General features: G+C 46.9%; 1 protein-coding gene across 1 annotated transcript; it reads left to right on the top strand.

Annotated features, from left to right (window-relative positions):
• Positions 1 to 9,658: 9,658 nt before the first annotated feature.
• LOC109752950 (strigolactones hydrolase CXE15-like) lies at positions 9,659 to 11,854 on the top strand. Its single transcript, XM_020311876.4, has one exon. The coding sequence runs from the start codon at positions 10,494 to 10,496 to the stop codon at positions 11,541 to 11,543; it is 1,050 nt and encodes a 349-aa protein (XP_020167465.1). The 5' UTR covers positions 9,659 to 10,493; the 3' UTR covers positions 11,544 to 11,854.
• The last annotated feature ends 947 nt before the right edge of the window (positions 11,855 to 12,801 follow it).

The following is a 12,801-nucleotide window of genomic DNA, read 5'->3' as shown; positions in this document are numbered from 1 at the left end:
ATGTGTGTACATTAGAGATCAGAGTTAGAAAAGCTGGACTTACGCCCCAAGAAAATCATGTATTTATATTTTGTTCCATCATGATTTACTAGACTCGTTTTCAGACCCCAGAAAAAGATGGACGGCAAATAAGATTTTTTTTACTAAGAGTATATTTTGCCCCGAAAAGGCGGAACTCTTGTAGCGTATTCTGAGGACTTCTGTGAATTTTTCTTGAGACATCGCCGTCAGCTGATCTGTTCACCCAGATTTTCTTGAAAGATTTGGCATTTGTCATTAGGACAGAGAAACCTCTACCTATCCAAGATTACTCTGACCTTTCTTTTCCTGTCATCTGACCAGAATAGTACCATTAGTCCGTTAATAATTGTTGGTTTGCAAATCTGGCCCAAATTAAACATTGATGGGGATTACGTGTGCCACGTTCTTAATGTTAGGTGGTTGCTTGTTTGAGACAATGGTAGCATTATTATCTTTACATGTCTCTCAGTCTTCGGGTTTCTTGTAGACTTAAATTTGGAGCGATTTCAAACGAGTTTGTCACTTCTGAGCTTTTGTTGAATTCATCTGTTTCGTTTCACTCGCACTGGCTGGATTTACCACGACCACGACAATCCAGCCAGTGTCAAGATATGTGGCACAATAAAAAGTATTGTCATGACGATTACCTCAACCATGATAACACCATCCCACGCTCCCGGCTACCTCAAGACAACGCAAATAGTATCACCTTGCCAGCTTCCACAAGAATCAAGATGTTTGCGACGAGACAACGTCCACAACAGTCTAGCTACGACTGCAGGGAGAAGACAACCATGTTGGTTTCTAATTTGGGTTAACACTTCCTTACAGTCTGTCTGTCTGCGATGCTACATACCGCTGTAAGGGCGTGAGGATATTAAACTATATTCGTATATCCCTATATCTTTTACCTTACTTATTTTTTTGAAAATAAGGATGACCCCCGGCCTCTGCATCAGAGTGAAGCATGCAGACATTTTATTGGCTGCATCCAACCATTTTATTAATTATTCACCAAGACCTTACAAAGTCCCCTAGAAAATCAAGATCTTACAAAGTAATACATCAATAAGATCCCTTTGTAGCTAGGGTAAACTCTCCCCTTCAGGCTTCGCCGGCGAGCCCGTATATTCGCCACCCCTCTGCCTGAAGCTCCGGCGGCCGGTGGCGGGGAGGGGAATCCCGGTGCCTCTGCTCTAGTTACTAGTTTAGGTTAGGGTTTTCTAGTCCTCGCAGGTGTGACACTCGGACGGATGGCGGCGCTCTTCTTCGAGTTTGTCTTCCGGTTCCAATCCTCCCCGAGTTCGTCTATTTGGACGTAGTCAACAGAGCTCCGGCGCCGATTCTTGCCGTCTCCTTAGGAGATGAGGTTAGGGTTTCTCGTCATATGGCGAGATTTGGTATCAGGTGTTTCCGATCTATTCAGGGGTTCAACGACGACGACTACGGCTCCAGGGCGCTGATCCTTAGGTGCACGTGTACCACCGAGCGGTGTGCAAGTGCCGGAGTATGCCCCCTACATCCAAGATTCAACCATAGGAACACCAAGTTCAACCACAAGCCCTTCACATGGCATCATTGCTACAAAGAGTTATGCAAGAACGAGAAGTGGATCCAAAGACTTGTGAAGACCACTCCAAAGAGATCCAGATTGAGCATATCCATTGACGAGGACGACGAGGTGGATGAAGATGCCAATCATCTACCCAAAGGGAACAAAATTTCAGAAGAGAGAAATAAGAGGAATGCGTATTGTGGCACATACAAAGAAGAACTTGTGGCCATGATTGATGCCAAGAAGGTTATGGCGTCCGAGAGGAAAGAAGAGAATATGGCAAGGTGGAATGAGCTCAAGATGTTGGAGGATGAGAAATAGAAGGCCAAGTTGGTGGCCGAAGAGAGAAAGTTGAAGGCGGAGGAGCGTAGACTTGCACTTGAGGAGTAGAGGATTCGTGATGCCACGAAAGCCAAAGATCGTGCTATCATGTTCATGAATCAATGGATGAAACCGCAAGAAAGTATCGAGAGCTCACTCGTCGTGAGATCTTAACCCAAACGGAAAGCTCTCTTCGGAATGGTGGTCGTGACGGTGGTGGTGGCGGCTGATGGAGTCGTGGTGGTGGTAGTGGTGATTGTGACGGCCGCCGAGAGGATGGTGGTGGTGGTGGTGATGATTTTTTTCGGCGAGGCTTTTGTTTGAGTTCCTGTATGCCATTGCTTGGATCGATTTATAACATACACATGTTATGTTTGTGGTGATTTTGGATCAAACTTTGTTTTTGAAGTGATGCCTTTTGGATGAACTATGCATGTTTTAATTTGAAAATCACGATGATGAAACTATATGCTATGTATGTTTTAATGGGTTATGTTATGCTTGTTATTAATTTGAATATTTTCATGATATATATTGTGAAGTGTTTGAAGTTCATGTGGCTAGAACACAATATCTATAAATTCTATTTTATTTCACTAAATTTAGAGGATCTGCTAGATGCGGCTACCTATAGAGGAGTAAAAGTTTACTCTAATTTTACTTGGGCGGACCTTCTCTATTTTTTAAGAAATTGGTTAGAGTTGGCCTTAGTTCACTAGTACCAATCCCCATCTGCGAATCAACCTGTGGTTAAATGGTTAGAGGGAATGTGGTATCCCCAGCCCACCAGTGTTTAAGTCCTGGTGCTCGCATATATTTCTGAATTTATTTCATAAGGATGAGTGTATGCACGTGTATATAAGTGCTTACGTCTGTACTGTATTTAAAAAAAAGTACCAATCCCCATCTATTTGCAACTAAACGTTGTTACCAAGGCAAAGCACGACATGACACACATGTAGGACATCTCTAGGGTTCGGCCAATGCCGATCCGTAGGTAGCCGCCCAAGTTGGCTAGCTACATAGCCCAATTAAATGTAGCAAAAGGTCACGGGGTTTACCATTCCTACCTACTACACTTACAGAGATAAAAAAACAAGGTTTTTTTGCAGGGTGAAAGAGAGTTTTATTCTAATATTATAGGATTACAACGTCGAGACAACTGCTCCTCACACGGAGGGCTCGAGTTCAATCATACTGTAGTATAATACTCAGTTGTAGTCAATACGACTATAATGTGTGAAAAGAGCGGAAATTCACTTTGGCTCATAGGTGTATATGCTTTCATTGTCTAAATACATATTTTAAAAGGTTAAAAAAATTTGAGAAAAAAATTTCCGCGTGTAAATCTGGACATTATATGTGCGTGCACCAAGTTACAGTGAAAAAGGACATTTTTTCTGACTTGTGTAAAAAGGCAATTTTCGATGCTTGATTACATCTATTCTCAAGGCATTTTTTTTCTTTTTTATACATGCCACAAAAAGTGTCCCTTTTCACCAAAATTTTATGTGCGAACATAAGATGTTCGAATGTACAAGCGGGATTTTTGCTCAATTTTTTTAATATTTTGAAATGTGTTTTTATACATATTTCATAATAAGTGTATCTACACCTAGAAGCCAAAACACCACTCTCGTGAAAAGACATGCTAATCTATTCAGTTCTTTACTAATTTTACAAGGAACAAACTCCTAAAAAAGCAAATGAGCTTTAATCTCCGCATCTAAATGACCACATGCCGATCTTGAAAGAGTAGAGATAAAAAACAAGGACTGAATGATCAAACAGTTTTACAGGTATAACATTGCCAATATTTCCTTTTCTGAAACACAATACATACGTAGATGCTCACATACATGTATATACTTCATTTTTATGAACGCATGCATGCACACTCTGCTTCTATGAGCACATATAGAGACTGAGTCGACGGGTCTTGAGCTTGACGAAGTCACCACATACATCTCGATATCGCCGGAAACACCTTCTCTCATTGAAAGAATATTCCACTTTATGAGTGTGTGTTTGAGAAAGCGTGAGCCTGTTCTTTGCCCAGCTCCGCAAATTCCCCTCACATACACATATTATGCTTTTGCAAGTAACTTTTCTTAAACGAAGCAAAATATTTGTTATTTTTATTGATTAGAAAGGAGAAAGTTGATAATTAATTAGTAGAAAATTGGGCAAAAACCGATACAACCCGTTGTTAGGCACACAAGAGACACACACGGCAGTGAAGAAAACATCATCAAGGTTGCCTGTTGGCGTCATCATCATAACTTCTCACCAAGCAAGCAACTCCTATTTACCACTAGCAACGACAGAAAAAAAAAACCCGCATTGCAACAGCCAAAATACCTAACATGAAGATCGAGCCAAGGAATCAGCCACATGTCGTAGCTTTGGCGCCACTAGATTCGAAAATGCGCCACAACGATAGACGTAATCACATAATACTACTTGCTTCTACCAAATAATATTACTCCCTTCTATCCATATTACTTGTCGCTCAAATGGACGTATCTAGATGCTAGATACATCTGTTTGAGCGATAAGTAATATGGATCAGAGGGAGTAACATAACTCAATAAATATCTTGAATGCTAGGGCGGTGGCCGTGTGAGGTGGGCTGGTTTTTGTTCTCCCGTAGGAGTGGTTGGGTAATCTCCAAGTGTAAGGGTGATGTAACCTAACAATCAGTATTTCCTTGATTGAGAACCAAGGTTTATCGAACCAATAGGAATTATCTCTGTAGCAACTAACGATCAATACCTGCACACAACACACAAAATAAATTTGTCCCTAACAATTCAAGAAGGTTGTCAATCTTCCTGTCCTGCCAGTTACAAGTGTAAATTGCATGGTATGGTTGGAATTGATAAATAGATAAAATAATAAAAAGGTATAGTGAGAACTAAAGCAATGATGGTTGTTTCAGTAATGGGAAGATAAACCTGGCATCTGGGTAATAGCTTCACTGGAGGCATCTCTCCAAACAAGATAAATGTGTTGTGGTGAACAAACTACAGTTGATCAACAATTAAATTGTAATATTTATACTATGACTACGATTATTCGTGACACAATCTTCTATAGGCATTACGTCTGTGATATGAAGACCATTAGTCCAACTGCATCTACAACTAATACTCCACCAAAGACCGCTATCTAGCATGCGTCTCGAAGTATTAAGTTCTTAAAAAAACAAAGAATTGCAATAAGCACAATGACAAAATTATCATCGAAGTGTGATAAAGAAATCATCCTTTTATCCTTACTGCAACCATGCCCGTATGGGGCACATATGCAGAGTGTTCAACTGCACGACACCCGCAAATTAACAGAGCCCCAAATTTTCTATGTAATGGAGTATTAATGACTACTTTATATGTGGTAATCAGTGTGCCGAGCAAATACTATGTTGAGAATCTAGAACGAAATAAGTGCAAGGCCCCATCTCACGCACTCCTCTTTTCTCTCTGTTCTCTTCTGACGGAGATTCCTTCATCTCCCCATGATCCAACTGCACCATGAAAGGTCCCAATTCTACTTCAGTGGGTCAATTCCTTCCTATTTCCCCTAAAAGAAATCCGCTAATTGAATGAATTGTACCGCTCTACTCTCAGCCCATCTATGTATTTGGTGTCTATTTTCTCTCAAGTTTCTCACGTCTCTCCTTTGTGGGTGCATTTGATCGGAGTCGGAGGCATGCCATGAGGAACTCCACAGCCACACACGCGGCCGCCCAATGGTGTTCTTTCCAAATAAATCAAAGGTTGTTTCATGACTTTCCGTTTAAATATTAAGTTTTAATGCATGATATTTGCCTCTAGTCCTAGAATTATGGACTTGAGTCAGTTTACGATGAACTTGTAAGAGAAGAAAAAGTTTACAAAATTTGACCTCGAAAAGGTCATCTTGATAAGTTCTCCGTACCAAAAGAATCGAAGGTTTCTTGTGAAAATCAGAGTGCAGATACAAGTGTCGATGAGCTTCAAAATATGATTATTATGTCTTTGCCACCCCTCTGGCTTCCGTCTGATCTGGCTTTGAGATCTGTGTAGCATCTTTTAGGTCTGCCATTGATTAGTCTTCCATTTGTCTAATAGCATTTAGACGAGTTAATAGCACTAAGTATTAACAAGGTTAAATGTTGATACATGTGTATACGCACGAATCTTTTTTGAGGAATTTTTTTTGGAGTTCATGGGGAACTTCTTTTAGGAATATAAGTCTTAATCACCAAACAATTTTTTTGTACTGTTATAGAAAGTTAGTAAGTTATACTACTTTTCATACTATTAGGGAATCTTTTTGGTTAAGTATTCATGACCTAATATTTTGATACCCCTAGTCTAAGACATACTCTACTGGCCATCTGGAGCCTGTTAATGCCCCCCCCCCCCCCCCCGGCCCCTCCGATGTCCTCTGGTTCCTTGTTCCTCCGAAAAGATCATGGAAAATCCCTATGTTATTTTGAAGTCCGGAGATATCAATTTTCTGTAAACCAAAAACAAGCAGAATCTGGGCACTAAATTAACAGGTTAGCCTAGAAAAATAATATAATTTGCTATAAAAAGTATCTAAAACTGGTATTACAATAGCATGAAACAATAAAAAATTATAGATACGTTTGAGACGTATCAGCTGCGCGGTAGGCTCTCTCACGAGCTTCGTTGGATGCTTCCCGTCCGTGTAGACATGAAGGGGAAAATGTGCGGGTGGTCCTGGCATGGTAGTTGACCGCGGCGGCGGACAATCCCTAATCATGATCTAGAGGCCTAGATCATGGCGGGCCTACTCACGCGATGGGCTCGATGGCCAAGGGCCCTTGGCAAGGTGCGAGGGAGATACCGAGCGAAAGTTTAGTGCCTCGATGCCGATGACAATGACATTTGTAGGTATTGTGTCCTCATTGGGAATGTGTTGTGGTTCCCTACCTACCCTTGTCAATGCTCCGGGTGTAAATCCAAGTTCATGCCTACGGACTCGGTGACGGTGACGCCTGCAGGTATCATGTCCCATTGGGAGTGCCACCGTGGTTCCCCTCCTTACCTTTATCAACGCTCCAGGTGTAAATCCAAGTCCATGACTTGGACTCAGTGGTGGCGGTGTGATTGCGTCGTAACCCTATTGGGGGCGTCGTTGGGGAGTAGCGGTTCGTTCTGTCGTCGTGGCATTCTTCGGGATGGCTTGAAGCATTGCTTGATGATCCCTAGGCGTTGGTGGTGGGCGCTCTTGTTTTTCTCCTCTCATCTACACGTGACCACATCGTTTGCTCTCCCGGTCACTTCCATTTGCCAACAGGAGCGACGCTCCACAGTCCAGATCGGGAGGGGAGAAGACTCTGCCCGGTGACGGTTTGATGGGGGATTGGAGGCATGGTCCGGTGGTTTCATCAAGAAGATGTGATTTCGGCAGTCGTTGGTTCTTAGGTTTCTTAAAGTTGTAGTGCGGCCACTCTTGTGCTTCTGGTTGGTAGCACGTTGCGGACATCCAACAATGTATTGCTAGTGTTTTTTGCCTTTTTTCTTTGTCGTACCTTTTCTTGTTTTTCTTCAATTGGCTTGTATGTGGATCATTTCAACACCTTGTATGCTTGGCCTTGTGGGAGGGCCGTTTTGGCTCTAGGGTCCATATGCTCCTTAATGAACAGTAAATTCAAAATAAGTAGTAAATACAATTTAAAATTATGTTTTTTAGATGTTCTTGTTAGTGTAACAAGAATGCTTGATAATTTTCATGCGAAACGGGATGACGGTGCTTCGCCGGTGAAAAAATAAGTGTAATATTTGGAGGTAACATTTGCCGTTTAACTTGTTCTTTTTGCACAGATCAAAATACTTAAGGTTTCCTTCAAAAAGTTTACAGTCAGCATTTTGGTGTGACATTGAACGCATCTATTTGTTTCAGTTATTTTTGACATTTACAAGAAATATTTTTGGTGGGCAGGAGCATATGCTCCCAAGAGCTGAATTGGATTTTTGCTTGTGGCTTGATTTAAAACAGGACGAGAGCCTAGTTTGGGTTTTGGCCCACAGACAAAGTGTGGGTTTTATGCTTTTGACTTTGGACGGATTTTCATCCTACGCAGCTGCCCTAGACACGCTTATATCATGCAAGATTATAAATTAACCATGTAGCAATCGGTACTAAGCACGTGCTTTTCTTACGTGAGTATTGCTAGGTTCTAGCCTGGCTGCTATGCATGCCTACATCATTCAGATAGAGCCACGAACATTTCAAAATGGGCTGCGTTGTCTTGTGTAAAGATTATACTCACCTAGCGGACATGCAGTGGATGGACATGCAGTTGTGCATAATTAGTAGGCGTGCAGCTAAGTTGCACGTCAATACTTGGACGTGCCACTGCAGTTTTGCAAGATGTCCCTGCCGGCGCTTGGCTCTTCGTGGTGGATTTCTTGCCGGCGCTGCCCCGGTCCCGGTGGCCCCGTGACCTACGTCGATTTTTTGTCAAAAAAGATCATTTGCCGTATCAAAATGATAAAAAAAATCATCTCTAGATCAAATTGACAAAAGAGACCCCTTCGGCCATGGCGACAGACTGAGCGCGCCAGGCGACACGTGGCACCTGCTGCCCGGCCGCCACGCTGCCAGGCGGCAGCCTGCGCATTATAGTTTTTCAGCCCCTCGCCACACAGGACGGAACGGAGCTGGAAATGGTGGACCCTGCCGCCACCGTATGAGGCGGCGGGAACTGTAGTTGCTGCCACCATTGCATGCACGGGTTGGGTCACTGAGTGGCATCGTTGCATGCACGGGTTTGATTGGATGCATTTTCGGAGCTAGCTAAGATCATCTCTAGTGATTGCGCTAATTGGACAACCAAAAAGCTGCTATGTCCGGTTCAAGCAAATGCGCTCCAGTGTGTGGTACACATAATACGGTGCCAGCAGCTACAGTGCCGGCCGCCTCACACAGTGGCGGCGGGGCCCACCCGTCCCGCGTGCGGCGGCAGCAGTGGCGGCCGCCTCAAACGGTGGCGGCGTGGCCCACCAGACCAGTCCCGTTCCGTTGCGGCCTGGAATCCTGTCGCCAGCGACTCGCCGCCTGGCAGCATGGCGGCAGGTGCCACGTGTTGCCTGGCGCGCCTGCCGCCACAGCCGTGGGGTCTCTTTTGTCAATCTGATCCAGCGGTGGTCTTTTTTGTCATTTCGATCCGGCAGGTGGTTTATTTTGACGAAAAATCGACCTACGTCTTCCAGCGTCCACGGCTCGCTGGCGTCCTCTACCGACGTAGTTTCGGCCCCGGCGCTGCTGGTGCTGCGTCCTTCCAACTCCTTTAGCCGTCGGTGGTTCGGTGGCTTCGTCCTCGGCAGCTCGGATCTGCGCTCCTTCTCTAGTTCCTTGCTTCCCGGCATTGCCGGTAGTCACTACTTCCCTCACGTCGGCTCTCTGCTTCGTCGCCCCGACCCCGTCCACCTTGCCGTCTTGTCCTTCGGCCAAAACCAAAGCTCGGGTGTTTACGGCGGTGCCAAGTGCCACCCTCCGACAACAGATTCAACCCCACCCCTCCTGAGGTGGCGATCTTGACGAGTGGCCTGACTTCATCATCTTCGGAATCATGCTTCGGCGACATTGGGTTTGCTCAGACTTAGGCCAGGGCGAAATCCCTGCTCGGCTTACCGATGCTAGCAGCGAAGACACTCGCGGGGTATTGTTTCCCTTCTTGGATTCGCTGCCATGACCTTATTTGTGCCCCTTTTTGAGCACCCAGGAAAACCCCATGCCCGGTTCTTTTGCTCGAGGTGTCCTCGATGTTTGGTTTTTGAGATGTTGGATGTCGCACTAGTCCAGCTTGCCTCCCTAGTTCTAGGCTTCGTGGGTTTAGCAGTGTTTTTCTTTTTTTTTTCTCTATTTGAGCTGAGCATCCTCTGTCACTGCTTCTGGTGTCTTGCTCATGCCTTCGCGTTCGTGTCATGTATTGTATTTCTTCTCAATGAAATGATACACACACTTTGCATTCGTGAAAAAAAAAGTTTGCAAGATGTTATGTGGGCGTGCGTAAGCGCAGTTGAGCGTGCATGCAAAACGACAAAAGTAAAAAAGAAAGTGCAGAAGCTGACGGATGTGCAACTGCACTTGTGCCTGAATGGGTGAATCTGCAAGTGTAGTCATGCGTGGCATGAAAAGTCAAAACTGAAAGTTAACCGTAAATTAATCAAACAAAAAAGTTCCACACGACCCTGCGTAAAATCAATGGGAGTTAGATTAGCAAATCCGACATTTTTCCTTCTTTCTTAGCAGTAAAGAATGAATAGAGTTTATTAAGTGGTAAAGCAAGTAACTTTTTCTTTGAGGTACGAATATATTTGCCCTTGGAGCACTTAAAACGGAGAAGATTCGTAGAAAGGACGCTCAAACTTGGAGTAATTACTGTTCGAGGTCGAGATGACATGGCTATATAAGAGGGCTTAAGGTTGCTAATCTCACCAACATGATAAGCCTTCCTTTACCTCTTACTAACTCTTTCGACTACATAGCTCTCTGCATTTTCTGTCATTTCTAATCGCAAATATTTTGCACAACGCGCTAGTGTGCACGGAGCCTCGGACATCAGAGCACGCCAACCATGCCGGTCGCCGTGGCTGCCTCCGGCGACACAAACGTCGTGGAGGACCTCTACGGCATCCTCCGTGTACTCAGCGACGGCACGGTTGTCCGGTCACCGGACCCGCCGGAGTTTTGCCCCATCACCTTCCCCTGCGACCACCCTTCCGTGCAGTGGAAGGAGGCCGTCTACGATAAGGGCAAGAACCTCCGCGTCCGCATGTACAAGCCGTCGGGCGGCGGTGAGCAGGCCGGCCGGAAGCTGCCGGTGCTCGTCCACTTCCATGGCGGGGGCTTCTGTCTCGGCTCGTGCACGTGGGGAAACTTCCACAGCTTCTGCCTCCGCCTCGCCGCGGAGGCCGGCGCCGTCGTGCTCTCCGCCGGGTACCGCCTCGCTCCGGAGCACCGCCTCCCCGCGGCCCTCGACGATGCGACCGGCTTCTTAGAATGGCTCCGCGAGCAATCCGTGAGCACCGAGGCCGAGGACGGGTGGCTCACGGAGGCGGCCGACTTTGGCCGCGTGTTCATCACCGGCGACTCGGCGGGCGGGACCTTAGCGCACCACCTCGCCGTGCGCGCCGGGTCGGCCACGCCCAAACACGGCGATGACGTCGACTCTGTCACGATCAAAGGCTACATCCTGCTAATGCCGTTCTTCGGCGGCGTGGACCGGACGCGGTCGGAGGCGCTGGAGTTCCTGTTGGCGGAAGAGCCGTTCCTCAACCTGGCCGTGCTGGACCGATTCTGGCGGCTCTCGCTGCCGGAGGGCTCCAGCAGGGACCACCCGATCGCGAACCCGTTCGGGGCGGACAGCCCTGGGCTGGGCTCGGTGGAGTTCCCGCCGGTCCTCGTCGTTTCCAGCGGCACCGACTTGCTGCACGACCGCACCGTCGACTACGCGGAGCGGCTGGCCGGGATGGGGAAGCCGGTGAAGGTCGTGGATTTCCCCAACGACCCACACGGGTTCTTCACGCAGGACCCGTGGTCCGAGACCACCGGCGAGCTGATCCGGCTCGTCAGCGTGTTCGTCGTCGACAGCTGCGTCTCCGTCGCGGCGCCAAAGACCGCTTGATTCGGTACGTACATACAGGTGCAGAGGTGCCTGTTTTGGTGTACAAGACAGTCGACAGTTGAGGCGACACGACCAGAAAGTACATCAAGGTTCGGCTCGTCTGCATCGTCTTCGATTAAAACTAATGATACCAGTCGTGTTGATGTGAGAATCGGTTACAATATATTTCAACGATACTTAAGTGTGAAATATAAATATTTAGATTAATATCGCGTGAATCAAAATTAAAAATATTGTATTTTATTATGTATAGTTGTAAAATACTTATTGAATGTAAGTAGAATAATAGAATGTAAAATATTTTCCCAAGCATGCATGGTTGCATGTGGTGGTGGATCTTTTTTTCATGCATGATTGCAAGTTGAGGTGAACCTTATCTCAATTATGATTGTATGATAATATGTCATGCTTACATGTTGAGATAAGCGCGCGTGACAAACACAGCAACCTTTTGGGGGCACGAGACGTGGTCTTGTGCCGCACTCCATGCCCCAGGCTAGCCGCACGTGTTGGACCACATAGCACTGCCTTCCATAGCCATAGGAGGCTCGCTCTGTAGCTCCGGCTCCGCTCCGTCCCTCGAGCCCGCCATGCGCCACTCCGGCACTGGTGTCCACCCTCACTCCCGTCGTCGGTCACTCCGGCCCCGACGACCACTCTCTCTTCTCCTTCACACGGTACTAGCGGTGAAGCATGGGCTCTAGCCTGCAGTCATTCTCGTCGTCATTCCGGAGGAGTTCAGAGCAGACGGTGGTCTCGAGCCTCGGGCTTTTGGGGAGCTCGGGGGCGTCGGGCTCTCGCGGGCCGGCGTTAGCGGAGGCGGACGACGAGTCGCGGCCAAAGGCGCCCTTCATTTAGCCGAGGCCTTCCAGGAAAGAGCTCTGGAGGTGGCGCCATGTGATGGGAAATCTTGACTCGCAGCCGGGGGCTCAAGAGCTCGCGCGTCGGGAGGTTTCGCCGGAGATGGATGACAAGTGCTCCCAATGCCTCAAGGATGGCCACTTCAAGCGCGACTGCACAACCGACATTGTGTGCCTCTGTGGTCTAGAGGGGCACAACTCCAAAGGGTACAAGCGCCCACGAAACCCCTTGTCGGAGGATGACTTGCGGTGGCAGGCTCTGGCTAAAGTGGCCTGCAGGGAGCTGCGGCGCCACCACGTTAGGGGGGCAGGAGGTTACCTACCCCTCCGTCGCCGCCACGACCAGCGTCGGGGGCTGTGCTGGTGTGGTGGCACCTCTCGCCGTCGGGCTTCCCGCG

The sequence above is a fragment of the Aegilops tauschii genome, chromosome 6 (assembly GCF_002575655.3).
Source record: "Aegilops tauschii subsp. strangulata cultivar AL8/78 chromosome 6, Aet v6.0, whole genome shotgun sequence".
Lineage (NCBI taxonomy): Eukaryota > Viridiplantae > Streptophyta > Magnoliopsida > Poales > Poaceae > Aegilops > Aegilops tauschii.
Note: the sequence above shows the minus strand (reverse complement) of the source record. Positions and strands in the feature narration are given on the sequence as shown.